The sequence below is a fragment of the Biomphalaria glabrata genome, chromosome 6 (assembly GCF_947242115.1).
Source record: "Biomphalaria glabrata chromosome 6, xgBioGlab47.1, whole genome shotgun sequence".
NCBI lineage: Eukaryota > Metazoa > Mollusca > Gastropoda > Planorbidae > Biomphalaria > Biomphalaria glabrata.
Window position 1 is genome coordinate 10,039,751 of NC_074716.1, and position 27,732 is coordinate 10,067,482.

The window sequence follows — 27,732 nt, forward strand, 5'->3', positions numbered from 1 at the left end:
TTAAGCAGACTACGAGTGATATTTCAAGGTTTATATAAAATATTTCTTGTTTATAGCATACCTCATTTTTTTTTCTTTTCTTAATGAAAAATATGCACACATAGGAAATTAAAATATTTATACTAAATTCTATAACCTACCCGGGTAACATGATCCTAAATATTCGTACATATTGTCTGGACACAAACACCTGTCAGTACCAAATCTATCAGTGGTACAAGTCAAATTAGACAAACACATATCAGAGACAGAGAACGAACAGTTTCCTCCAAAGGATAACCCTAGGGGAAAAAAAAGAAAAGAAATATAAAAAAAGAAACATCTTTAAGTCTGTATAAAAACAATGCATTATAACACAATATGGATTAGGTTTCTTGAGAGAAAGTCATAAAGCTTCTTATTTGTTTAAGTATGGAGATGGGCTAGGACTATACACTTATAATGTTTTCTTCTTATCTTATAGATTACAGACGTTACTTCAAAACAAGAAAAAAAAATGCTTTTTAAAAAAACGAAGCTATTTTAGGCGTACTTGTATCAGTCAGTTTCGATCAGTCATGTAATTAAATTTGTAATAGATCTAGGCTTAAAATAACAAAGCATTTATAAAAATAAATTTAAAAATGGGAACGACCTGAATTCGAACGTGTCAGCTAAAGCCTTCTTAGGCCAACGCACTAACCACTCTACAAGCTTACAGTCTATGAGCATGGAAGTTTTTAGTTCACGTTTGTGTTACTACGCCTAAGACGGCAAGGGACTAATTAACTCTTTCTTTCCGTAATTATTTACCACATTCAGGTGGAATCAACGCTTAAATGACTTAAATTTTGAAAAGTCGTTGGCTTTCCTAGCTCACTCAGTCAACCATTTCCATTCTCTAGTGACACTAGGTAAGAAGAAGCTATCGTAGAAATATGCCCTAGTATATGGAATAAGAAATTTTATTAGGTGTTGTTTTCTATTTGTAAATTATGGTTTATGTTTTATGTATTATTGCTACTTTACTTTTTTTTTATTATTTTATCCTGAATGGTGTCTATATTTAGTGATTTTACTAAGGGTGTTACTCTAATGAAATTCGAATATTCGTTTGTTATAAATCTCTAAGGTCTGAGGCCTAAATGAAATCCTGTATGGCCCCGACCAGTACATCAAACAAATTGTCCAATTATCTCTGCTCTTCAAACCTTAGTTCTGAAGACCTATACTTAAATCCACATTTTTTGTTTATTTTATTTCTCATTTATAGGGAAAGATTTTTTTATGAAGTTTGTATTCGATTTTTACTAAAATACATTTATGGATACCAATAAACCATGTTTGCATACTCACTATTTTTGCATGTTTTTGTTGTATTATCAAAGTAATAAGAAGTATTGCATTCACAGAGTCCTTCATTGCAGACCAGGTCATCTGAGCAAACGTGTGTACTGTTGCAAATATGTCCATGTGACTGTCCTTAAAAGGGATTTGTTGTGTTAGATTAATGTGACAATGTAATGTGATACTATTGATTAATATCCAACATTATGTAAAGTAAAATCGTACGTTTCCCTTTCAGACCTTGACGTCTATAGGGCAGCTGATGAAAAGGTCATCTGTTTCTGTGGCATACAGTTAACGAGGTTGTCATGTTGCGATAACAACGACAATCGCATTTACTTTTACCGAACTAATGCCAGGTACCCATTAGAGCTGGGTGAACTCATTGGCGCCCGAAAATCCCAAAAATTGAAAATCCCAGTCTTCATCATGAATCGAACCCGGAAGCCAAGCGCTCTACCGCTCAGTCACCGCGCCCCCCGGCATTATTTACCATCAGGGATAAATGCCATGGGAAAAAGTCTTAAACATTTTAAAGAAATTTCACACATTGAATGAAAGAAAATTTTATCACGCACACACACACGTATCAAATACACACACAAAAGTCAAACACACAGAGAAAAGGACAGAGAGAAAGAATGAAAAACAGAAAAAAACAACAACTGAGAAACAGAAAAAGAGAGTGAGAATGGAAGAGAGAAAGAAAGAAAAGAGAAAAAGAAGTACAGGAAAGTATGAGAAAGCAAAATATAGAGAAAAAGAGAGAGATTAAAAAAAAAAGAGAATGGTTTGAGAAAGCGAGCAACTAAGAGAGAACAATTTAAGCAAGTGAAAAAGAAAGACTTGCAACCAATGACGTATCTCAGATTTTATCAAGCGCCCCCCCCCCACAAAAAAAAAAAAAAAATGGCATATAAAAATACGAAAAAATTTCTAGAGGAAATTGTCTAGTACCAAAATGTGACTTACCCATCTTTAGACAGACAAGTGATCAATCAAAAAGAATTCTACGTAAACTAAGTTATGTGCAAGTTCAGTGGTCATAAACTCTTACCTTGTGTGGCATAGGATGCAGCAAATCCTCCTGGGATATAGCTACTGCTGTTAAGCTGTAGGAACAAGGTATTAAATGTAGAGGTGTATGTCTCATTTGTCACATGAGTTAGATTCACTAATAAGCTTGATGTAGTGTTAGGCCCGTCATAGACATACAACGCATCATTGTTGGTTAGATTCACTACCTGCAAACTGTTCCAAAGAGCATCATTTCGTTAGAGTCAATGAATATATATTTGTATACAGAACATTAACCAACCATCGTTTTGTAAAGTTTCTATGCGCCGATCTTTGCGCCGTTTTTTTTTTTTGCGCCGATTAGTAAGCCGATTTGTGCGCCGATTTGCCCCGATGAAATTGAATGACTAAGTGGTAAAGCATTTTGTTTCCCAACCGATTCTCAGGTTCAATTCACGTCAATGACTGGTTTTTGAATTTCAGGATTTTAGGGCACCCCTGAGCCCATCCGTTTCTAGTTGGTGCCTGACAATTGTAAATGTGGTTCACCTTTGTGCTGGCCACATGACACTCTCGTTAACTTTGGGCCCAATAGACGATCTTTACGTCATCTGCCCTTTTAAAATTTATTGTGAATCTTATGTATAGTAATACAAATTTATATAAAACTAACAACATTTTGTCCTACTATTATTTTTTTAAATATAAAATAGTACTATAAATAATGATACCCAAGGAATACTATTTTTCGTTTCCACCTTGTTCACTGTAGACTACCATCGTAATAAGGTTTGGAAGTGTTTCTTTTTTTTTTTAAAGTTTGCTAACAAAGTAAAAAAGTTCACAAAATTTCATTGTATCTTAGATAGAAATATTTCAGGACTTATAGTTATCTTCCAAGACAGAAGTCATTTATAAATATGCATAGACAATCGATAAAATGTCGGATTTCGCACTTTGCCAGTAGCACAGACACACACACACATATATATAAAAGCAACTAAATCCTGATTCTTAACTAATGCGCTCATTGCTTTTTTTTTTTTTAATTTTGGAATTATTTTAATATTGTGTATTATTACCCCCATTGTCATTTCAAAATTGAAAGGCATGCATCAATACTTTTAAAAACTATTTATGCTTTCCTTTAGTGGCATTTGGGGGCCCGATGCTTGACCCCTGCATTTTGACAGTCGACATCACGGCATAAGATAATGGAGTAATATTTAATTTTAAAAAATTCGATCTCTCATTTGGGGGAACCCTCAAGTGGGGGGCCTGAGAGGATTTTCAAATTCCGCCCCCCCCCCATCCCCTCACCATAACTACGCCACTGCTTTCCTTTAAAAATATATTTACCTGAGAGTTATATAATATCCAGTCTTAGCAGTAATAAGCCAGGTAGTTCTAGGGAAGGTGGAAGAACCGGTATACATAATTGGAGGGTATCCTGGACTAACAATGTATCCAGATGTATCTGTCAAGTTGTTTTCGCTTTCTGTAGTAGTTGGATAGATAAAAGGAAAACAATTAATAGAATTTCTTTTTAAATAACTTTTTCTGTAAGGAGTTGGTGACTTTTTTGTTGACGCTATTAGTTCGCTATCTTTAACGATGTATTATTAGTTCAAGAAAAAAAAAAGGAAAACCTTTTAGCCAAGTCCCCCAGACTCCAACCTAAAAATCCTGGATAAGCCTACGTGTCAGTGTATTTTACATGCAGAATATTCTAGCTTGGTGAAATAGATCCACTCTTAATAGTAGTGTAAACTGGTAAAATCAATGAATTTAGAAAAGGTAGTAATGGATCTAATAAGACCTAATTGTGAGATAAATATCGATATTGTGAATATATATTTGTATACAGAATAAGATAAATAAGATAAATATCGATATTGTGTATTGAAGAATTGTATAATTATTATAACTATTGTATAGCCTGACATTACCCGCGGCCTGCGGGTCTTAGTTTGTGTTTACTAATCTAGTGGATAGGATTTAGATGTATGTTAAACTTAGCTAATGATCCTTTCAAGTTTTTCTCTTTCACTACGAAAATAAAATTAGTTTTTTCGAAAATGGGTTTACCCGAAGTCGATACATTCATATCTATTAAAAACAAAAAAAAAAAAACGATAGATGAATAGGATATAAAGTACAATTAAAACGGGTTTACCCGATTTGTTAAATGAATGGTATTATAAGTAAGTCAGGACGATCTGAATTCTCAGATATAGGGAAGGAATTTATGTAAAAATGCTTTTGAAACACAAATTTAAGGGTTAATTTTATTAAATAATAAAATCAGTATACTATATTTTGTATTTTCATGTGTCAAAGTAAAAAACTATATGTGCAAAGTTAGTTCTTAACATTAGATCTAGATCTAAATCTTTTCGATCTTTTCTCATGTCAACATTGTAATCAAAGCCTAGATCCATATAATACTATAGTTTTAATAGAGTCGGACAACTTTTTTTTTTTTGAAGGTCTAAAGTTTGTTTTAGGGCTGCAATACATACACTACGGTTTAAGTTAGTAGCAAAGGAACATTTCTGCCAAGTTTTATCAAGATTGGTCAAGCGGTTTTGATTTCTACTCCTAACATATATACATACATACATACGCCTCACTTTCTACTTTATAGTATAGATTGACAAACATTAACTCTAGCAGTCCAGCTAATGATTTACTACATAAATCAATGCAAAAAAAAAGCCTCGTCTAAGTTCTATGTTGAAGATTCTACCCATGAAGAGTTTGCCAAGTAATAAGAGGAATTGTAATAAGCACTATAAGAAAGTAGTAAAGTTCCCCTTTAAGACCTTGTGGTCTGTAGGATAGATGATGTAAAGTTCATCTGATTCTCTGGCCGACGGTTAACGAGGGTGTCATGTGGCCAGCACAACGACCAACTGCCTTTACTTTCCCCAACTAATGTCAGGTATCCATTAGAGCTGTGTGAACTCATTGGCGCCCGAAAATCCCAAAAATTAAAAATCCCAGTCTTCACCGGGTTTCGAACTCGGGACCCCAGGTACAGAAGCCAAGCGCTTTACCGCTCAGCCACCGCGCCTCCAATAAGCACTATAGCTACAAATAATCGCAGTGTAGGGGAAAAACATTACTTCATGTCTGGCTACCTTCATTCATAAGTTGGTTTACCAGACATCGGTCAAGAGGAAGACGTTCTACATTTTAAGCCTTGTCCTCCGTCCATATGCCATCGGTCTAAAGACTCCTTAAGTATACACATTCCGGCATTTACTTATTTATTACTCAAGAATGACCAAGATTTCAGTTTATCTCCTCTCGTTTGACTCCTCTAACCATAACGACTATGGTTCATCTCGTAGTACACTTTTTAATGTAACTGTGGAGCCTTTTTTATAATTTTTTTTTTAAATTGTGGCCCTGGGGAGGGTTTACATCCTAAACTAACCGAAATGGGTGACACCAACACTAGTGATGCCACTGCTCTAATATATGTCCGTTAAAGAAAACTGGCATCTCAGAATATTAGGCATTTAATTCCACCATTTGAGGTTGAATACAAAGAAGAAGACAATATTATATATTCACAGAATGCAACAAGGACAGCTCTCACATGGGACTCTGTATAGCAGGGGTTCTCAACCTGTGGATCGCAACCCTTTGGGGGTCGATTGACGATTTACCAGGGATCGCCTAAGACCATCCAAATGTGGAAAGTTTTTTGTCTACTCTTCTATTGCTTTATGTGTGAGGGTGGGTGGGGGTCGCGGCAGAGTGGGGGATTGTAAAAAGAGGTCGCCGAGCTTAAAAGGTTGAGAACCGCTGCTGTATAGTGATCTAACAGAAGGTAAGAGAGACAAAGGTCTCCCACTTTTAATTTGCACTGTGTAGTGATGCATGGAAACGCGGGATAATCTCTTCAAAATCGACATTAACAGTTGGAAAAAAGAGACAATGAATAGATCTACATGGAGAGCATACATGAGGAAGGGTCCTGGATTACAGATGGCTTACAAACCAGAAGTAGAAAGAAGGGTGAAAGTGCAACAGCGGCTGGTGATTACAGGTTCCAATCAGTGACCAAAAAGGTGTTTCACGAATTCACCTCTTTAGTTACATGAGAAGTTGAAAAAATTCCGTCCGGACTTAAATGCCACAGATTTCCTGATGCAACTAGAAGTACAACTATGCAGACAATTTTTATTCTACTTTCCATCCATATTTGGCAAACACTTATGCAAAGGAGACAAGTATAAGGTGAATAGATTCAGATTTTAATAACTTGAAAGTTCAGCGTAGTCAGGGCCGGTCGTAACAATTGCGGGCTTAATTCAAAACGGTTTGCGCGGGGCCCAGTCTAGGTAGTGATAAGGATAATAGGTAAAAATTAAGAGTTTGTAATAGAAAAAAAAATCGTCTTAGCATTTTATTCTTTCTTTACTTAGCAAAGAAATCATGATCAAATTAACTTTACTTGTGTGTAGCAAAGTCATACAGTATATTATCAAAATTTAGTTTCATACATAGATCACGCTCAATAGCAAGAAATGCCAAATTGTTCAATTTTTCTTTGTGAATTAATGAATCAAGTAATGAATCAAGTAACGAATCGTGAATCAAGTAATTCCTGTATAGCTTGAGGCGCGAGAAGCTTCTTTCACCAGATGTCACAGTTACTGGTATTCTTTAAAATATTCTGAGTGCAGCAAAGTAGTTTGGGAAAGCAGTGTATCTTTCATTAGTGGACAGATAAGCTAAAATGTCTACCGGGGTTTTTTGGCGATATTAGGTAGAATACGCCTTAAAGATTCCATTTCAAGTGCTACTTTTCGCTAATATATATCTGCTGACTGGTCTGTTGATGACATCGGAGCTCGCTGTAAACTTTCGTGTCGCATCATTAGTCTATTCAGCTACTCCATCGAGTGCGTCACAAAGTTCTTTGAGACTATCAATTCTACATTCTCACCTTGTAACGCACAGAGGTTTAACACACATATAACTTAAAATTCGCTCTATTATTACATTTGTATTAAATGAAAGCTGACGATGCCGTTTTTTTTTTATCGCGCGTAGGATTGGCGTTTTAGATATTAAATAGCACCCCATAATGACAATTTTGACTATTTTTCATGAGATTTTAATAATTTTAGTAGATTTCCAAGACTTTTTCGAATAGTTTGTAATTTTAGGAGATTTCCAGAAGCTCCTGTACAATCAGGAGGCCGCAAGAACCATGTAAAATATAAGTTATAAGTTATTATAATTTACACCTTATGAAAGTGCGTGGTCTACTGTGGCCGCATAGGATTCAGTGATCTAATGTCGGCCCTGAACAAAGTTGAGGTTATAAATAGGGGATCGAACGTTCAAGCGGGACAACAACCTGAAACAGCAGGACACTAAAACAAGTAGTTTTTAGAATGAAGTGTTTTGTAGTGTTATATTTGTTCTTCTAGACCAGGGGTGTGCAACATTTTTCTATCGAGGGCCTCATTAAAGAAATTGTGGGAATGAGGGCCGCATATATACAAGGAGAGAGTTTAGAGTTTATGGTTGGGATATTGTTCTTTAATTTATTTTTAAAATAACTTTTTCTCAGTCAAAGCAATGGCGCCATCTGTTGTTAAACTCGCCATGTTGTTCGAAACCAATCCAACACTTTCAGCACAGTTCTTCATAGCATTGAATAAATACTGGCCTGAGTTTGTGTCTGAATGTTTCGAAATATTGCCAATAAGAAAAATCTTTGTTTACTTTAAACTTTTTTAGAATGACATGTATGGACAATGTTAGCCTCTTCATCGTGAGTGATAAAGAATCAGAACTTTAAATAATCTATATAGATTTTTAAAATCATTTATTTTAATATATTTGCATGTTGTAAATGTATAATCTGTGGACATCACCTGATTTCTGTCGGTGTCCGCGGGCCGCATAGAACACTACGGCGAGCCGCATGTGGCTCGCGGCACGTAATTTGTCCACCCCTGTTCTAGAGAAATCTATATTGAGCTATGAAGCATTAATGATATTACAATCTATGTTAGTTATTATAATTTAAAAAAAAAACTTTTATTTAAGTTCGGATTTTTTAGAATAATACAACTTCCCTTAGTTAAGTTATACTAGTTGAATGAACTGTTTCGAAAATCGTTTCAAACTAATTACCGAAAAATTATTAAAGTTCGTCTTTTTATTTTATTTGTTTCTATCGAAAGGCTTCGTGACCCAAATTATTGTATATTTTAGACTTAAGCACAACGGAGTTTTCTACATCTATGTTGAGAGCTCTCTCTATGGCAATTAATGATTATGCAACAGGGTAGGTTTAACTATATCAATACATTTTTGCTGCGGATAAAGTACATGAGTACTAAGTACAACATACTAATATACTTATATATTTAATGTTACCTGATATATAGTACAGCCCTTTAAATCCTCGAAAACCGCTATTAGCAGATTTGTAGGTTATTGTTATCAAGTTTGTTCTAGACGCCACATATAATGGTGTGAAAATATTACTTTGACAAACTTTGTTTAGCAACAGTAGATTAGTGGTCTCACTAACCGTGACGTAGTTTTCAGTGCAATTACGGAAGAAATCGGCCTCAGTGATTCTGAATTTAAAAATTACAACAATACATGTATAAAATATTTTACAAATTAATGGAAATTATATACATTAGTAAAAAAAAAAAATACTACAAACTATCATAAAAAAAAAATAGATCCAGAGTGCTGACGGGGTGAACTTCTGTTACGTCCTCATCCATAAAGTTCTCTTTTGCTTGTAGTCTTTACCAATGCGAAATAAGTATCTGACCCAGCGCAGCTGTCAAATGGAGTAATGGTTCTATACTGCTCACACCTAACTACAGAAGATCTATTTTTTTAGTGGTCTTGGATAGCGTATGCCCGTTAAGGGGCGAAGGCACCTTTGATAGAAACGTTTTAGGAGCCTTTAAAAGAGCGTCCAGGTGTCAGAGCCATATAGAAGTGTGCTGAGAACCACTGCTTATAAAACTGGATTTTGTTGGTAAGTGAAGAAAACTATTCGAAACCGTTATCTATTTCTCTTATTATATCTAGACTGGAATAGGGATTATTCGTAATCGATCAAATCGCAGACCTATATATATATATATATATATAGATTGTAATTTATTAATTACAGACCTATTTATATATAGAGAGATTGTAATGTATTAATCACAGAACTATATATTTACGCAAATTCATGAAGAAAAGCTATTTTCTGTTAGTTTACATTAATATAATGTTTTGAAAATCCTAGATCGAGAAAAGTCACGTCAATTGATTTTAGTCATCTTATGTACATTTAAATAGAGTGATTACCTAGGTTTTTCTAGACTATGTATCTAAAAATTGCAAAATATTAATTATAAGACCAGAGTGCTGTTCTTTTATTTTCGATCTTGTTCTAAAGATTAAATTATTTGTTACATAGGTTAGGATAAAAAAAAACCGACTTAACTTGTTATAACTAATTTACAAAACCAGTCTAGATATAATATATGTATAGGTCTGTGGGCACGACACAATGTTAATAGAGGATCTGTGGCATTTGACGTCTCGAGAGGCCAATGCTTGATACACAGCTGCGGTCACAGGTTGGGCATATGTCATCACCAGGCGCTGTTGTACTTTCACCCTTCTTTCTGCTGTTGTTGTGTATAGCATCTGCAATCTGTGACCCTTCCTTTATGCTCTCTCTCCATGTAGATCTATCCAGTGCCACTTTTTCCCAGCTGCCAGAGTCGACTTTGAAGAGCTTCATGTCGCATGCATACATCCGTATACTGTAAAAGTGGGTGACTAACGGTTCTCCTGCTTTTTGTAAGTTCGCCATACAAGATATCTTGTGGAAGTCGACCTACTGGCATTCTGCGAACGTGACCAAGCCAGCCAAGGCGTCTGCCGCTGATAACAGAGCGGATGTCCTGGCACCATGCTCTTCGTAGCACTTCCTCATTGGGTTATTTTATCTTGCCAACCTATTTTAAAGATCCGCCTTAAGCATCGGAGGTGGAAGACATTCAGCTGAATGTCTTCTTAGTAGAGGATATAACTGTAAAAACTTGATCCAGATTTGTGACATTGATACTGAAGAAAAATAATTTCTCTCTGCATCGCTAAGTCATTTGATGAAGTCCAGTACATTTTAAACTTCTTTCATATGCAAAAAGCATGGTCTAAGGTTCTTTCACTACTAATTAGTCCAAACAGACTAAGCTAGACCTCTTGGCGTAATGCATATTATTTCTCGTTAAGACATAAGCCTGGGAAGCGTAGTCGAGAGGCCAAGGCTCGAGGTTCGACACCCGACTCGGGCAGAGTTGTGTTTACTGAGCGCCTAAAGGCAGCACGGAAAACCAACTCCTAGATACCCCTCCCACCCCTCCACTGGTCCACAAATGAGATTGGACCAAAAGCGCTCTGAGCATGCTATAAGCATGAAAGTTGCGCTATATAAAAACTATAATAATAATAATAATAATAACTTAAAATTATATCATTTCACTACTTAAAGAAAAACACTATTGACTAATGCAAAAATTGACAGATGAAAAAGGAAATTCAAAAAGAAAAATAAACTGTTTACACTAGCACGATGTAACTATTAGGTTTTCCAGAAATGGTCATGTTGTAAGAAGTATCAAAAGGAATCTCCATAGAGTTGATGATGAATCCGTTCTCTGAAATACACACAAATTTAATTAAGCCATGGTCAAAAATCCATCACTAAAGTCAACAATATTTTTACATTATTTTCGTTGAACTGTTTTATATTGGTCAATACAAATTGTGTTCTCATTTATTTGCTCTGAAACTGTCAGGTTTTGTGATATTTTTTTGTACAGTCACTATTACTGTCTTTAAGCAACTCAACAATTGGCTGACTTCGGTCATAAAACGACCAGGGCTATTACTTGGCATATCTGAGTAGGGCTTAGAGCCCCTTCATTGAAGAAACATTCTCGTCCGCACAAACAAATTAAACAAGTAATATCTTTATTTCCTCAGCGTGGACTCCTGAAACCTCTCCCATGTTTGGGCATAGCTGCCAGGCAGCAGAAGTTTGAATTCAGAGTTTTCCTTCTCCTAGATGGGTAGCCAGGCGACGCTTGGGCAGTCCATAGCACTGCTACACCCTGGCTGAGCCTGCGACCCCGCTGACCCCAAACAGTATCGGCACTTGCCATTCTTTTGGATACATCAGCTGCGTGGAGAGAGGGTAACTGGTGTGTGGGCGACATCGTCCTGACCACAGCTAATGCACAGGCAATCATATTATTTCTATGAGATGATTCATTGTTGCTTTGCGACTGAAGGAGGCCATATAATATTTTTTAAATAATATTTTCTACCTTAGAGCTAATGCCCAGGGGCACCATAATTGGAACATTAGGCTGTAGCCTGAAACATTAATTATTCTTTTATTTACCATTTTTTAAATTCTTCCTTTCAAGAAAATGAGAGGGAAAAATAGGAAAAATGGAAATTATCAAACTCTCGACATCCGCGTTATTCAACGAAGCTCTAACAAATTAACTAACGCGCCTGACCAAGTCAAATAAATATATAGATTTAGATCCATAAAAAGTGCAATCGGATTGAATTGAATATGAAATACTGCTTTTTTAGCGGCGCTGGAAAGGGGAAAAGAAGTTATTAGTTTTGTATGGTTTGTCTGTCCGTCCGTTCCGTTTAGATCTCTTAAACTAGAAAAGCTACTTGCAAAAATAAGAGAGACTAATCCTAATTTTAAATTTGCTCATTTTCAGTGCATCATTCACCAAATAACGTACAAAGTAATTACAATTCCAACATTTCATAAGTCTGGTTTCAGTCACTAACAATTTTATTCGTGCCCGTGGCTTAAATCATCGACAATTTTCAATGTTGCTGAATGACATTGGACACGAAATTTGCTGGCTCTCCTGGTCATAAAGAATTGAAGAGATTTGTTGTACTGCGTGAAGAAATTGTATTGTTTCTGAACATGAAAGGTAAACCTGTTGAACATTTCCATACAGACAAATGGGTTCAGGATTAGGCATCTGCAAGACTTGAATTTGAAACTTCAAAGTAAAGACTAAATTGTCACAACTGCTTGTGATTATGTGAAGTGCTTTCAAACAAAATTACGACTGTAGATAAACCAAATATGAAGAGAAAATCTTGTTCACTTCTTAACGTGTCAGGAACTAAAAAGATTAAATACGGCTGCAACATTTGGTAAATATGTCTTACACCTGGAATCATTAGTAGATGCTTCCACTGGCCGTTTTCATGACTTCGTTTGATACGAGCAAGAATTTTCGTTGTTTTTATCTCCATTTTCATTTGCTTCTGAAAATGCTGCTTGTAATGTGCAACTAGAGCTGATAGAATAGCAGTTAGATTCTTTGATGAAAGCGAAGTATAAAGAAGTGGCTGCGCCAAAATTTAGTTATTTACCTAAACGGTACGTAGATATGAGGAAATTTGCAGCCAGAATTCTAGCTATTTTACAAGCACTGATCTCTGTGAGCAGTTCTTTTCTATAATGAAAGCTACAAATCACCTCACCGTTCGAGATTATCTGATCTAATTTGTCGTCAGTGATGATAGTGTCAGTGACAAATAATCTTCCGCCCGATATTAATAAACTTGTATCCCAGAAAGATGTCAAGCATCAGGACAAGGAAAAAAATGAGCAATCATACTAATTTTTAATTACCAAATCGTACTACAAATTTAGCTTACTAAGGGAGAGGTATGCCATTAATTATTGTATTATTATATTGTTTCTAATTTACATAAAACTAGTAAGCTGTTTTGCAACTGATTTTTGGCTGCGTCCCCTCAGTCCATAGTAAATTTTGTATGCGGCCCATACACCTTAACGAGTTTGACATGTCTGATCTATAGAGTCCGTAACTAAAGAATTTATTTATGTTTACTTTCTTGAGGCTTTAAATAAGAGATTGGCCCTTTTACAAAACAATTAGACCAATTTCGGTAATCATTATAAGTCATCAGTTACGCCGATTTCACATCTACATTCACATTCACTTTCACCTATCCATTGGTCTGCTGAACCGTTGGGGCACCACAAAAGATCTGTCAACCTTCTTAATCCATTCTTCTCTTCCATTTGACTTTGATAGAATTTCATTCTGGTATTCTTCCTGAAAATATTGAAACCCGCCTTTTTACCTGCCTTGGTGGACCACTTCGGGGACCGATTTTGAGTTTGTGTTTCCACACAAACTGTCTTTGTAACCTTGTTTTGTTTCTTCTTTTCCACAAGACGCAATACATTTATTTTCATTTATCCATATTAATGAAGCGCACTTTGTAACCTTTTAATATACTGTGTTGTCTCAAACCACGAGTTTGTGCCTGATAGGAGAATGAAAAATTGTCAAAACAAACAAACAAACAAACAAAATACCAATTTGTTTGTGTTTTGACTATGATGAACGTTTAAACTGAAAGTAGGACTGAAAAATGTAATGGAATAGCCCGTCATTGTCCTCTCGACTCGTTTTACTATCAGGGCTGAGCTGATCTGTTAAGAGCTTGTCTTTCAGTCCTGACCACAGTCTTCCAATATGTTGACATCTGCGTCCTCTACTTTTATTCGTTACATAAAAATTAAAATTCAGAGATCGCTTACTAACGAATTGATACACACTCAGGGTAGTGAACATTTAGTGAAAGACCAAAAACACAAGGTGTGCATTCAGTAAGTCTGTTTTTTTTTTTGCGTATTTTTTTGTTACTGTTTGTAAGACTATGGTGGAAAGGGTGTGACGTGTGTGTTAGACTATGGCGGACAAGATGTGACGTGTTTGTTAGACTATGGCGGACAGGATGTGACGTATTTGTTAGACTATGGCGGATAGGATGTGAATTAAGAAAAAAGAACTTGTGATTCTACTATTAGAAGAAATGGCAAATCATTTATTTATAATTGTAGTTAGCGATAGACATGCTCCTACTTCCCCAGTGGTACTTGAGCATGGAATTGAGCTAGCCAGGAAAACCAGTGACTTGGCAGAATTTAGCTCCTTGGTTAATATGCATGACGTTTTAACGCAACGTCTGTATTATAAAAGATAAGAAATTATCGTAACTATCTATATAAGCTGAACTGTATATGAGAACCTTCTCATACAAGATATATCAGATCCTTTGTTTTAAAATTCGTAACATTTAATTTTTTTTTCTTTTTTATTATAGTGTTTTGTTAAATTAAAAAAAAATCTTACTTTTCACGCATGAGCCAGCACACGTGTCGAAGTATAGGCCTGGTGGACACGCGCATCTTGATCTGTTACAATAGTTTGTTGTCCAGCAATCACTGCTTACGTTACACTCAATACCATAGTCTAATTTCATGGAGGTTTTAGTACCACACGAGTTACTAGTGGTCAATGAAGATACCTAAGTTGTATGACATTATCAAACTAAGTAAAAGTCACTAGTTGTCAATGAAGATACCTCTCTAAAATACATGACATTATCAAACTAAATAAAAGCTACTAGTGGTCAATGAAGATACCTACAATCATGGGCGTAGCCAGGATTTTTTTTCGGGAGGGGTTTTTGGGGGGGGAATCCCCCCCCCCCCCGTGGAAAAAAATTATATGAGTGTGTGTGTACATAATTAATCTTTATTACATTCTGACCCTTTCGGAAGACATTTTTTAATTATTGTAGACTCCCCGCCCTTGCTAGGAAGGGGGTTTGGGGGAGCTCGCAGCGCTCCCCCAGCGCGGGGCGAAGCCACGCCGCCGAGCACTATTTCTGGTATTGAAAGCCAACAAAATGCATATTCTGAGGTATCTACATTGCATTATCTTGCTATTAAAAAGTTTTATTTCAAAAAGCTAATGTGCTATTCTTACTGACTTAGACCCTCTCGCGCCGTTCAGCGCATTTTCCGGAAAGCTGTTACCGCAACTCTTATTTTGCATAATTCATTTTGTTGGAGAACATGTCCCGCAAAACCTCATGCGACGCTCTGTCACAACCTTACTAAGGATTCTACTCCCAGTTCGGCATATGATTTCTTTGATTTAGACCCGATCTCTATGACTGACTCCTAAAATCTGTCTTAGCCATCTTTGTTGAGCCACATTTAATGTTTTTCAATTTCGCAGAAGACTATTCACACTTTATAAATGGAGCCCAAGCCACTGGTAGAAATTTGTATCCTTTCTTGACTACGCTTTTGGAATTACATACCTGTATTTCGCTTTAGATTTTATATCGAAAAGGAAAGTTTTTTCGTCAAATCATCTGTTGAGGGGTTTTAAACTAAAAATATCTCTGGAGGTTTATTTTATGTTTTTTGTTTTATTCAAACCCCATTTAGCTACGATCATAGAATTTGGTGACTGTAGTTTGCTTTAAAATAATATTGAACAGAGAGGTTTTCAACTCTAAACGCTCTGTAGGGGAATTTTAAACTCAAAACCATCTGGAGGGGTTTTTAACTTTAAAGAAAAACCCATCTGGAGGAGGGGGATTTAAACTCAAAACCCCTTTGGCTACGCTCATAGATTTTATAGTGTGTAATTTGTTTTTTTTTTTATATTGAAGAGGTACTTTTTAGCTTCAAACCACAACTGGAGGGGGGGGGGGGTTAAACTCAAAACCCCTTTTGGCTACGCTCATAAAATTTTGAATGTGTAATTTGCTTTTTTATATTGAAGAGGGGTTTATCGTAAATATCGTAACTATGCTGTTGGAATTTGGGGATTGTTGTTTGCATTTTTTTTTGTTTTGCTTTATAGTAGAGGGGGATTTAACTGCAAAGACCTCTAGTAGGGGGTTTAAAACTCAAAACCCCCTGTAGGGGGTTTTAAACTCAAAGCCCCTGGTAGGGGTTTTTAAACTCAAAACCCCCCTGGTAGAGGGATTTGTATCTCAAAATCCCCTGATAGGGTTTTTTGAAAATCTCAAAACCCCCTGGTAGGGGGGTTTAAACTCAAACCCCCCTGGTACAGGGTTTTTAACTCAAAACCCCCTCGGCTGTGCTGTGGTAAGTGATGATTTAGTATTAAAATTTCTCCTAAAATAACAAAATGAAAGCAAAAATCAGTCACTTAATTCCGTCCCCCCCCCCATGAGGGGGGGATTTCATTTCGGGGGAGGGGGTTTGAACCCCCAAGAACCCCCCCCCCCTGGCTACGCCCATGCCTACAGTACATGACATTATCAAACTAAATAAAAGCTACTAGTGGTCAATGATGATATCTAGTATACATGACATTATCAAAGTAAATAAAACCACAAACATTAGCCTAATAATACATTAAAGAATTACACAAAAGGAAATGAAGAAGAGTATGCTTCTTTACAATACCTCTATTCAACTCTTTTCTTCTTTGAAGGTGGGTGGGTGGATGCGATTCTGTAGAACTGCTCTAACGATTTTCCTATACATTATTTAGTGTAAAGACGAGTTCTAATTTGAATTAGATTTGTTTACAATATGGGGAGATGTCATTTCATCTCATGCTTCATTGGTCTATTACAAAAAAGTTATTCAACATTTTCCAAGTTTTATATGTTTAAATATAATACGTCTACAGAGATTTAGTTGTCTACCAGCAGTTTGGTGCTGTAAGCCAACGACTCTCAACAACAGCAAGTAGACATTATTCATTCAAGATTTTAATAAATCAATTTTCAGGAGCAATTTGCGCACAGTCTTCTAACATTAGATTTAAAAGACTGTCATTGGAATATTATAAAGTCTAGTTACTCTAGTAGATTTATACATTTAGTTAACCAGTTTTTTTTTCTCGGGCCGCGTTGGACCGGGGGGGGGGGTTGAGGGGTAGCTTTTTAATTTTTAATTTAACTATAAAAATATGTTCCAAATTGTAAACTGCAAGACATATACAAAAATAATTGACAAAAATACGTTTGTATGCAGCAACATGTACCCTACTACATTGATGATTGCAGGCCTGAAACGAATAGTTAATAGTTCATACAAATTGAGCCGAATTGGTTCATAAAATAAGATTTCGAAATTGTATTAAAATGTGAGTATCATGTTTATAAATACTCCAAGAATTGTTTTAATGAACCAACCCGATCATTTTGATACGCTACTGTGGATATGGATAATCCACAGAGCGTAAAGAGTTTCCTTTTTGTGGTGTGTGTGTGTGTGTGTGTTTTGTGTGTTGTATGTATGTGTGTAGGTTTTTTTTTTTTTTTTTTGAGTATTGTGTTATCAAAAGACTAGAGTTACATTAATAATCGTCACTGAACCGTTAATTTCTAGTGTTAACATTTTCTTGTAAAATAGAAGCAGAGAGAGAGAGAGAGATAGAGAGAGAGAGAGAGGGAGAGGGAGAGGGAGAGAGAGAGAGACTTTGGCTCTATTCTGTCAGGGTTTTTTTCCCAACCCGGAAGACATTCTAGACAGCACATACATTCAAATTCTAATTACCCGTTATGTTAGTTTCGGTGGAAAAAAACAACAAAATACAAGCAATAACAAATGTGTGCCTTTAAATAAATGTATATAAAAAAGGAAATGCATTTATTTAGTTCTAAATATATCAAGTGTTATTGGTTTGTTTTTTTTTATGATATGTAAAACAAAGCCAAAACAAAAAGTAATTTTTATGGGCCCCAATCGTGTGGTGGTGTCGTTTTTTTTTTTTTTTAAATACTTTAACCTTTAACATCTCAAAAAGATGCGATGAATATTCATGATTGTTAGTTTCACAATCATATACACAGCATTATTTTTCTTTTTTTATTTGATGTTTAAAATACATTATAGCGCATACTTTTTCCTCTTGGTATACATTTAGATCTCTTGCTTCCAGTGACGTGAAATTTAGTAGCTTTTGCTAACATAAGAAGCTCAAATAGTCCTTTTTTTTTTTTCGGAAATTTTTGACTAGTTAGAAAATCATGCTCAAATCTTCTAATGCAACGCTCTTTTCTTGTCTATAAATTCAACATGATTAAAAAAAAACAAAAAAACATATCACGTGACTAGAGCTCTTTATTCCTTATAATGTATTTATGATGTAGGCCTACTTGTCGTTTTCCTAGTCACTACTGTAATATGTTCTAAGCCATTGGATTTTAGATTTAGATTCGCACATCAAGTCATTGTTAGGGTTGCTCCTTAAAATGTGTATTGGGGCCCGTAACAGTCAAATTCTTGTTTTGTTGTTTTTTTTCCCATGATTTGTGGACAGGATGTGAGGTAAGAATAGAGAGCTTGTGATTCTACTATTAGAAAAAAACAACAATTATTTATTTATAATTGTGTTTAGCGACAAACGTTATCGTAATATGATAAACTTTTCATACAAGACTAGTTAGTTCAAAGGTGTTGGAGGTTAATCCAGTGATTGATGAGAGGGGGGTATAGTTCTTATAATAATAATAATAATAATAATCTTTATTATCCGTAAGGAAATTTGTCTTACAATTTGTGCATTACACCAAACAAAAAACATTATAACTATAAAATACTACTACAAAGATGCAAACACAGATTCTTAAATTCAATATGAAATATTATAATTTAAAAAAATGTTTATTAATGTTCATCTTCTAAAATTAGTTCGCTATACCATGTGTCGGTAAGGACGAGTGGTAAACCGCTTTCCTTTCAAAACCGGTTCGAATCCAGGTGAAGAATGGCATTTTTAATTTTAGATCACAAGGGCTTCACTCCAATGGGTTCCTGACATTATTTGAGGGAAAAGTAAAGACTGCTGGTCAATATGATTGCCACATGACAACATTTTTAACCGTGGGCCACATCATCTGCAATATACATCGCGATGTTTGAAAAGGGAACTTTGTATGTCCCTAGACCTTTAGACCCCAACTTGTTTGCTTTCTTCTCGGTCATCAGGTACAAATAATATTTAAGTATAACTTCTTGCTTACATAAAAATGTGTCAAAATTTTTCTTACCGATAAAGTATATAGAAACACAAACACACACAAAATGAAACAATTTAAGACATTCATTTTAGTTCCATATTCATAACAACACTGGTATCGAGTGAAGTCTCATAGTTCAATTCGGTCGAATTCATTTCCTGGTTAGGTCTGAACATGATTTGTGGGGTTGTGTATCCTTTTATCGACTGTCACGGCTTAAATCGTTGATAACTTGCTGAAATATTTGCTAATTTTTATTGTTATGCTATTTTTAGTGATCTAATGTGTTGTTTGTTTTTTAGCTACTTCCTAGAGATAATAAAATTATAAAACAACGAGGGTCAAATAATATTTAATTAGAGTCGATGACAGAAAAAAGAAAGAGAGATAGAGAGAGATAAAAAGACAGAGGGAGAAAGAGAGATAGAGAGAGATAAAAAGACAGAGGGAGATAAAGTGAGATAGAGATAAAGAGAGAGGTAGAGAGAGAGCGTTAGTGAGAGATATATGGATATATGTATAGACAGAGAAAGAGAGAGATATTGAGTGAGAGAGATAGGTAGAGAGAAGGATAAAGAGAGATAGAAAAAGAGACAGAGAGAGAGAAAAAAAATATATATAGTGAGATAGATAGATAGATAAAGGGATAGATTGAGAGAGAAAAAAAGAGAGAGAGAGAGAGGAAGTGATAAAGAACTAGAAAGAGAAAGAGAGAGAGAGAGAATGAGAGATTGAAAAAGGAGTGAGATAGAGATCAAGTGAACGCGAGAAAATGAGAAAGAGAGAGTAGGAGAGAGAGATGGAATAGGAGTAAGAGAAAAGGGGAGAAAAAAAGTGACAGAGAATGATATAGTGAGAGGCCAAGGATAAGAGAGGTTTTGAGAGGGAATGAGGGAGAGTGCAACAAAGAGGAAGGGAGGAAATAAATATTCATCTGTTTTTGTTCATCCTTCACCAATCTTTTATACAATAATTAAATGTATAAACCTCGATATTTAAATCAGAAACTTCCCAGTAACCATATAAAGGCTTCATTTTTAAAAAACACAAATGTATCAAGCATAACACTCTTACCCCAGACAAAAAAGACGGGGGAATTAATGTACAAGATATTCGAGTCAAGATCAAGGCATTAAGACTTCAGTTCGTGGGACAGATAGTTAAAAATCCTATAAAGTTTCCATTAGCGGTGTATTATTATGGAATTAGATTGGGGCGATTACTTACAATTCGGAAAGATACCCCACATTATTTTGGTGCACTTGTTCACCCATTCTATAGATCGGTTTCACAAACCTTTTGAAAAATGAACACTTAGTGCATAATAAGTTCAAGGAAATTTACACGGCCCTAAAGTGCACACTAAAAGAGAACTTGGGTCTCGAAATCGGATGTGGCGTGGCAAGAGTATAAATAAGAAATGTGCCTCCATCTTTGTGTCTTTCTGAGTATTTCATTAAGTTTTCTATTTTTGAATAAAATACTTCAGTGGAAATAAGTCTTAATTCTTATACGTCACAGGCTTCAATGAAGGATTGAAGCAACATGGGCAATGACATCTCAACTCTGACAATTGGAAACTCAAAACAGACACTGACCGAACCGCCCCCTTCACATACCAACTGTATACGCCCTTGTGGTGTAATACAATCTAATTGACATTCTTCAAGCCTATCTACATATGTTTAGTAGTTTTAATAATATTAACATTATTTATTATTTGGTCGAGTTGAATGAATGCTAGTGCTAGAGACAACCACCTTCATAAACACTTAAGGCGGGTTGTGACACATCAAACAAAAAGAGTCAAACGTGGAGCAGGACCAATGTATTCTGTAGTGTCCAGTGAACTCCTGTCTACTGACAGCCGAGTTAATGTTATTGACTGAGTTGGGTTGCATCTTGATCTAGGGGTTTTAAAGTAATGTAATGTTCCCCTTTCAGAAACAGATGATGTCCATGCTATAAATTGTTTTTCTAGCCAATGGTTGAGGAGCAGGGTGTCTTGTGGACAGCACAACGACCAACCACCTTTACTTTACCCAACTAAAGTCAGATACACATTAGAGTTGGGTGGACTCAAGTGCACTAAAAAAAAATCCCTAAATTCAAAATCCTGTCTTCACCGAGATTCGAACCCAGGACCCCGGGTTGGTAAGCTAAACGCTTAACCACTCAGCCACCGCTCCCCTTTTCGGGTTTTACTAAACGTTAAATCTAGATTTTCATATTTGCTTTATAACTTTAACTTCATTAGTCTGAGTTGACAACTTTGTAAGATATTTAAAGTGTAGCCTAATGATACTAAAAAGTATAGTTTCTCTTTCAGATCTTCAGATCTTGCGATCTATAGGGCAGATTATTTCTTTGGCCAACAGTTAACAAGCAGGGTGTCATGTGGTCAGCAGGTCAGCACAACGAACAACCACCTTGTACAAAGTAAAGGAAGTGTAACACATTTTTTTTTAAATAAAAGGTATATGATATTGTTTGTGCACTTTTAGGTACTTCAGATAATAAATTCTCTAAGCTTTTTGGTTTATAAAACATAATAATTTCAATATAGAGTAAGCATTAGACTTCCGCTCAATAACTTATAACCTATTTAAAAATAAATATGCAACTAGCTTAGCGGTAATAAAGGGGAGATTATACAAAGATCAACAGCCATATTTTTAGGATTTGTTTAACCGCCAATAAGTTTGCGAAGGGAGTGGGCCGTTGTGATGGCTTTCGAAAACTTCAAAAGGCTGGAAGAAGGCTGCCACGTCAGAAGTCTGGTCGACAACTGGAGGGGCGGGGATCGGCTGGAACCGAACTCTTTCGTGCAGACCGTGCTGGAATTGTCCAAAGAAGTTGATCTACCCCAGAACAGAGCAGCTCTCGTTCTGCATGGGGCTTCTTCCCTGGCGAATGCTCCTGGACTCCCAGAGGTGAGGAAATCGCTGATCGACCCTGAAGTGAACAAGAAATGTACAAAAACCATCCTCCAAAGCACGGCCATTTGAGTGAAAAAGAAAAGGGTGTGCATGTTGAGTTAGCTCTATACGGAGACAGGGCAACTCTGCAACGAACTGCTGCATTCTTTGTCCGTGTTATCAGAAAATAGATTTCTCAACACGGTGCCTCAGTGCGATGAGACTTATACGGTATTGTTTAAATTATTCCTTAAGGTTACGCTGGGCAGGGTAAGTGTCCTGTAAGGGTACAGGCTTTTTTTGTGAGCTAAAAGGTGATTAACGTAACAGAGATGCCTCACAGAAACGTTTTAAAGTCCAGTTTAGGCACCATCTTGCTTGAACTGACAAACAGCAGCTGGTTGCATGACTTCACTACGAGACAGCTGGAGGTCACTTACAAAGGCTGCGGGATACACATTTGAGACCAAAAGAAAATCCTCCACCGAGGACAGACGTAGACGGCGAAAAGAAAATTTAAATCGACCACCGGCATACAATGGTTATGCCTGAGCTAGATGTGGCAAACTATCTTATATAATACAGACGTTACTTCAAAAAAGAAGATGATTACGTCCTACGCATCATGCATTTAGTCATGCATACTAACCAATGACCTAAATTCTGCCAAGTCATTGATTTTCCTGGCTAGCTCAGGCAACCCATTCCATGCTCTTATAGCTTTAGCGAAGAAGAAGCATTTGTTCAAATGTGTGCTAGCATATGGAAATAGGAATATGCCTTTATCTTTGTGTCTTTCTGTGTATTTTATTAGAGCTTTCTTTTGTATTTGAAGTATATGGTTCAGTGTTTTATGTATAATTGCTACTTTACTTTTAAGTCTTTTATCCTTAAGGCTTTCTAAATTTAGTGATTTTACTGAAGGTGTTACTCTAGTCAATTGTGAATATGTAGGTCACAGCTGGGGCTGCATATCCACGTGAAATACTGAGTTGCTCATTAATCTTAGGACTTGAACACGTGACTTATTATTATTAAATTTTTGCTTTTTTTAAAATTTAGTTGGCAACTGCAAAGATCCATTTAGCGTCATTGACATGTCTTATTTTTCTTCGTCAAAATCTACAATAACTTCAAAAAGCAATAGATTATACGAAACTAAATGCAAAATAGCTCATCTGGATGCATTAAAAACGAGAATCGGCAAATTGTTTCCTTCTAAAGTATTCGCGGAAACTAAATCTACTTTTACTTTGAATCTAATCATGCATTGTTGGCTTATTTAATCAATTTTGATCTCGAGATCTAGATCTAAATCTGTATTAATCTAGCAAGGCTCACTAACCTATTTCGACTATACTTATAGATTTCTCTCAAGCATCTCGATCAAGCCTAAATGATAAGATCTAGATGCAGATTATACGATAATACGTCTGTTGTATTTAGGTATATACAATGTATATTATATCTATATAACTACATGCCGATTATATTTGTTATATTCAAATCTCTATTGACTCAAAAGTTAATTTAAAGTTCTAGATCTAGTATAGATCTTTCTGGATTTAATACGTCAAACAAATAACAATATTCAATATTTGTATAAATATCTACAGTACTACCAGTGGCGTAGCTAGGGCGAATGAAAGAGGGGAAGAATTGGAAAATCTCCCAGGGCCCCCAATTGAGGGGGGCCCTCAAACGAGTGTATTTTACATTAAATATTACGCAAAATGCAGGGGTCCCCAAAGAGATAAAGCGCCGGGGCCCCCAAATGATGGAAAATTCCAAGCTTCGCCACTGACTTAACTTCTATTGATATCCTGACTATGCATTGCAGTGCTTAGTAATTAAATAAACATCTAGAATAATCTATGTGCACGTCCAATGTTTAGTGGGTCTAGATTAGCTCACTAGCGCTATGAATATTACTGAATAAATGAGAATAGCTAGCAAGCATAGGGAAATATTCAAATTAATTTAATAAGTTAAGATAGATAAGATTAGATATAGATATTTTTTTTGATCAAATGGAAATTCAGTTTGACTACAATTGACAACCTCAGCGTAACTACTGTACAATAAAAAAAAAAAGATGCAAATACGAACAACATTCCCACACGAAAACACATACACACTCATGACCAGCGCTTTATATATATACTTCTATGTAGTTCTCGATGACGACAGATGATCTTGTAACACTCTGACCGAAAGTTGGATGAAATAGCTTTTAAATTCTGTTTTAGTCCTAATGGAAAGGATACGACTACTTCGTTCAGATCTTATGTAACAGTGGTTTAATGGGTGCAGGTTGTCTTTAAGAATGATGAGTGTTTTGGAAAGGCATCTTTCATAAAAAAAACTCTTCAAGAGATGGTAGCTGTGTTCGACTGATATAATATGCTTTTTTAATTAGTCAATTTAGTCTAAGTCTTTGTGCCAGTGAAGTATTACCATACCAGCAGGTGATGGCAAAGTTAATTAGACAGCTGATGGTTGCTGTATAGAAACGTTTAATTATTGTTTTGTCGATGTTAAATTTCATTAGCTTTCTAAGATAGAAAAGACGTTGTTGAATTTCGGTGTAGAGGTTTTGACAGTGTTCAATTCATTTCAAGTTGTTGTGGATGGTTGTACCTAAGAATTGATATTCTTGCACTTGTTCTAGAGTTTACTTATGTATCTGAATTTCTACAGGATGGCCTTTATGTTTCCTAAAATCTAGTAACATTTCTTTAGTTTTCTAAACATTTAAAATTAGGAAGTTATCTATACACCATTGGTAAAAGTGGTAATTGTTGAATGGTACAGATTTTCGTCACTTGCAAGAAGGCCAATGATTGCTGTGTCTTCAGCTAATTTTATGATGGGAGTGTCAGCAGATAGTCTCTGAATGTCATCTGTGTTTATGGTATACAATACAATACTGGTGACAGAAGGCACCCCTGCGGCGTTCCAGTGCTCTCTCGTGCCTGACACATGCCCGTTGACTTTTACATATTGTGGGCGTTTGATAAAAAAGTTTAGAATCCAAGCTTGTATACTTTTTTTATTATATATAATATTATATATTATTATATTATTTTTATATTTTTTTAAGATTCTAGATCTAGTGCAATTCTTTATGGATTTAATCATTTACATCCTGAACAATATTTTATAAATATCTAGACTTCTACTTATATTTATATCTAGGATACGAATTCAAGTGTTTAGTCATTCACTAATAGATCTAGCATTGTATTCCAATGTACCTCTCGGTGACAACAATTGATCTTAAAACGTCTCTGACTAAAAGTGGACCATTGAAAAAGTTCTTAAAACTAGCCTTAATGGAGATGAGCTGGTCACTTCATCCAGATCTAATGTAGGCTGTCTTGTAATGTCTACAGTGATTTCACATGATGAGCAAAGCATCTTCGATAAAATAGTTCTGTAAGAGATGGTAGATATTAATTGAGCGATATAATCAATTGCCATTTTCCAATCTAAAGATTAAAATATTCAGTAACCCCTTACATTCAATCTGACACATTACATTATTTATTTAACATCTATAAGCAACAAAATAGATTTAGAGTTAGTTGAGTGGGGTAAAAAAGTTACTTTTTGTTTTACTTTGGGAGGGGTTAGGGAGGTAAAACGTTACATTTTTCTTGCAATGCATTATTCATTAGTTAGTAAAAGTAAAATAATCGCTCTTACGCAAGGCCGGATTGAAGCATGTGGAGACCCTGAGGCAGGACTTTTGTGAGGCTCCTTGGCTGTAGCCCCGCCTGCCCTGCCTTAAATCCGGCCCTGCTCTTACAAAAATCAATCAGATTCTTAAAGGAGAAATTTTCTTTTTAAAATAAATTTCTAATGTTACCTGTTTGTATTTCAAAATCTCATTAATTAAGCTATCATTGAATGGCACAAAACGTTTTCTGTACTAACAGAGTGAAACAAAGAGAACGCCCTGGACAATGTCTATTTGTGTCGTCCTTTTCTCTGTCTCCATCAGTCATATCACAGGTACTAAAGGTCAGTGTCATCTAGTAATAACATGAATATTTTACTTATATATTATTAGAATCTATGTTATTGCATCAATCGTTTACTTAAGAGCAAAACAATGTCAAGGAAAACCAAGAAAACAACATACAAAAGCGTAATAAGAATAGCAGGAATATATGCAAATGAGACAGACATGACATAGTAAGAGCTTAGGAAAGAAAACGGAAAATCTATTAGAAAAATCTATTGTGTTATACAAGATTAAACAGTATGGAGGCGCCATGGAGGACACGCACTAACCATGAGATATACCAATGTATGAAGACCCCACGATAGTGACAGAAACCCTTTTGGTAGGTCACACACACATACACACGACAGGCACACAGACTTAGCGTTAGCATTACACCAATAGTTTAAATATACACTTTTGAAAGTAGCCGAGACAATGTGATGTAAATATTTTTATTCTATGCAGATTGTGTGCCTGGAGATCCAGACTTGATACCAGAACTGTGTACCAACAGTAGTATCTGCCAGACAGAGCCATCACTGTGCTGTAACTATTGCTTCCCACAAAACAGTACTACAAGCACAAGTGCCACAAAGCTAATTTCACCAATAGGTAGAACATGTGTCTGTACATGTATTAAATTTGATACTTGAACCCTTGGTAAAATACGTTGTTTTTTTTTAAATGTTGATCCTAATAGCAAAGCGAACTTTTAATTTCTATTAATTTCTCTAATAAGCGTGTTAGTGAAAAGACGGGAGATAATTAAACGCTCAGCTATGTGCGCCATAGCCCCTTAGTATGGGGTATCTAGGGGGGGGGGCAACCTCTAGTCGACAAGAAGTCGTACCCTTTTTTTGAAGGTAGCTTGGCTAACTCTTGGTCCCCACTCTGTACCCAACTCTCACCTGTCGCTCCCAGAAGCTGTAGCATGCGCAGCGGCAACACCCCAGAAAAGGCCCAGAAAAGGCCTTGACTGGGCGGCTAAACCAGGTAGAGGGTATTTGACGTGTCCGTGACACTCAGTACTCTGAGATTCTGTCAAATCTAGCATGTAAAGTTTAGACCTGTGCGAAACGTCACAAACTGGAAAAATTGGACAGAAAAGCAACTACCAGCACAGTGCTGTGGAGCACTCTAGAGCAGGACAATGACACACAGAAAGTCTCTGGTCATCCACTGCACCCAAACTCGTCCCAGGACGTCTTGACCAAATCTTACTTCCGGAAAAGGATGGGCTTTAGGACGAGAGAGCGAATTCACCTCACGTAAATGAAAATTCCAGCGTAAGTCACACTAGTCAACCTTTTAGAGTTCTCAGGTGAATGATGCCTCCAGTAGTTCACCTCTGGGCGAGCCTCCAGTTGTCACTGCATGTTAATACTATAAACTGGAGGGTCAAAATCTTTAAACCAAAATCAACGATTCTTCTAAGAAAGATGAGAACATATGAAGTCGACTTTACAAACGATTTAATGTTTTAAAACTTTTATACAACAACCATCAGAA

The 27,732-nt window shown here is 36.0% G+C and overlaps 2 protein-coding genes across 6 annotated transcripts in view; one reads left to right on the forward strand and one right to left on the reverse strand.

The window, feature by feature from the left end:
- Positions 1–19,481, reverse strand: part of LOC106050621 (uncharacterized) — a 28,714-nt gene extending 9,233 nt beyond the window's left edge. Inside the window, exons 1-8 of the mRNA XM_056031615.1 lie at positions 19,324–19,481; positions 14,625–14,799; positions 10,967–11,060; positions 8,755–8,960; positions 3,703–3,841; positions 2,384–2,577; positions 1,336–1,461; positions 141–281 (exon numbers count right to left, since the gene is read on the reverse strand). Coding sequence (XP_055887590.1) covers positions 141–281; positions 1,336–1,461; positions 2,384–2,577; positions 3,703–3,841; positions 8,755–8,960; positions 10,967–11,060; positions 14,625–14,799; positions 19,324–19,380 — 1,132 coding nt within the window. The 5' untranslated portion in view covers positions 19,381–19,481. The remainder of the gene's footprint in view (positions 1–140; positions 282–1,335; positions 1,462–2,383; positions 2,578–3,702; positions 3,842–8,754; positions 8,961–10,966; positions 11,061–14,624; positions 14,800–19,323) is intronic.
- The window catches only part of LOC106068867 (uncharacterized), a 122,051-nt gene continuing 112,116 nt past the window's right edge, over positions 17,798–27,732 (forward strand). For 2 of the 5 annotated variants that reach the window (XM_056031609.1, XM_056031607.1), the window contains exons 1-4: positions 17,801–18,601; positions 21,623–21,769; positions 26,153–26,237; positions 26,689–26,835. The gene's annotated coding sequence lies outside the window, so the exon portion shown is untranslated. Of the gene's footprint in view, positions 18,602–21,622; positions 21,770–23,351; positions 23,658–26,152; positions 26,238–26,688; positions 26,836–27,732 lie in introns of those variants that run through there. The other 3 variants (XM_056031608.1, XM_056031604.1, XM_056031606.1) reach the window with 3 other exon arrangements.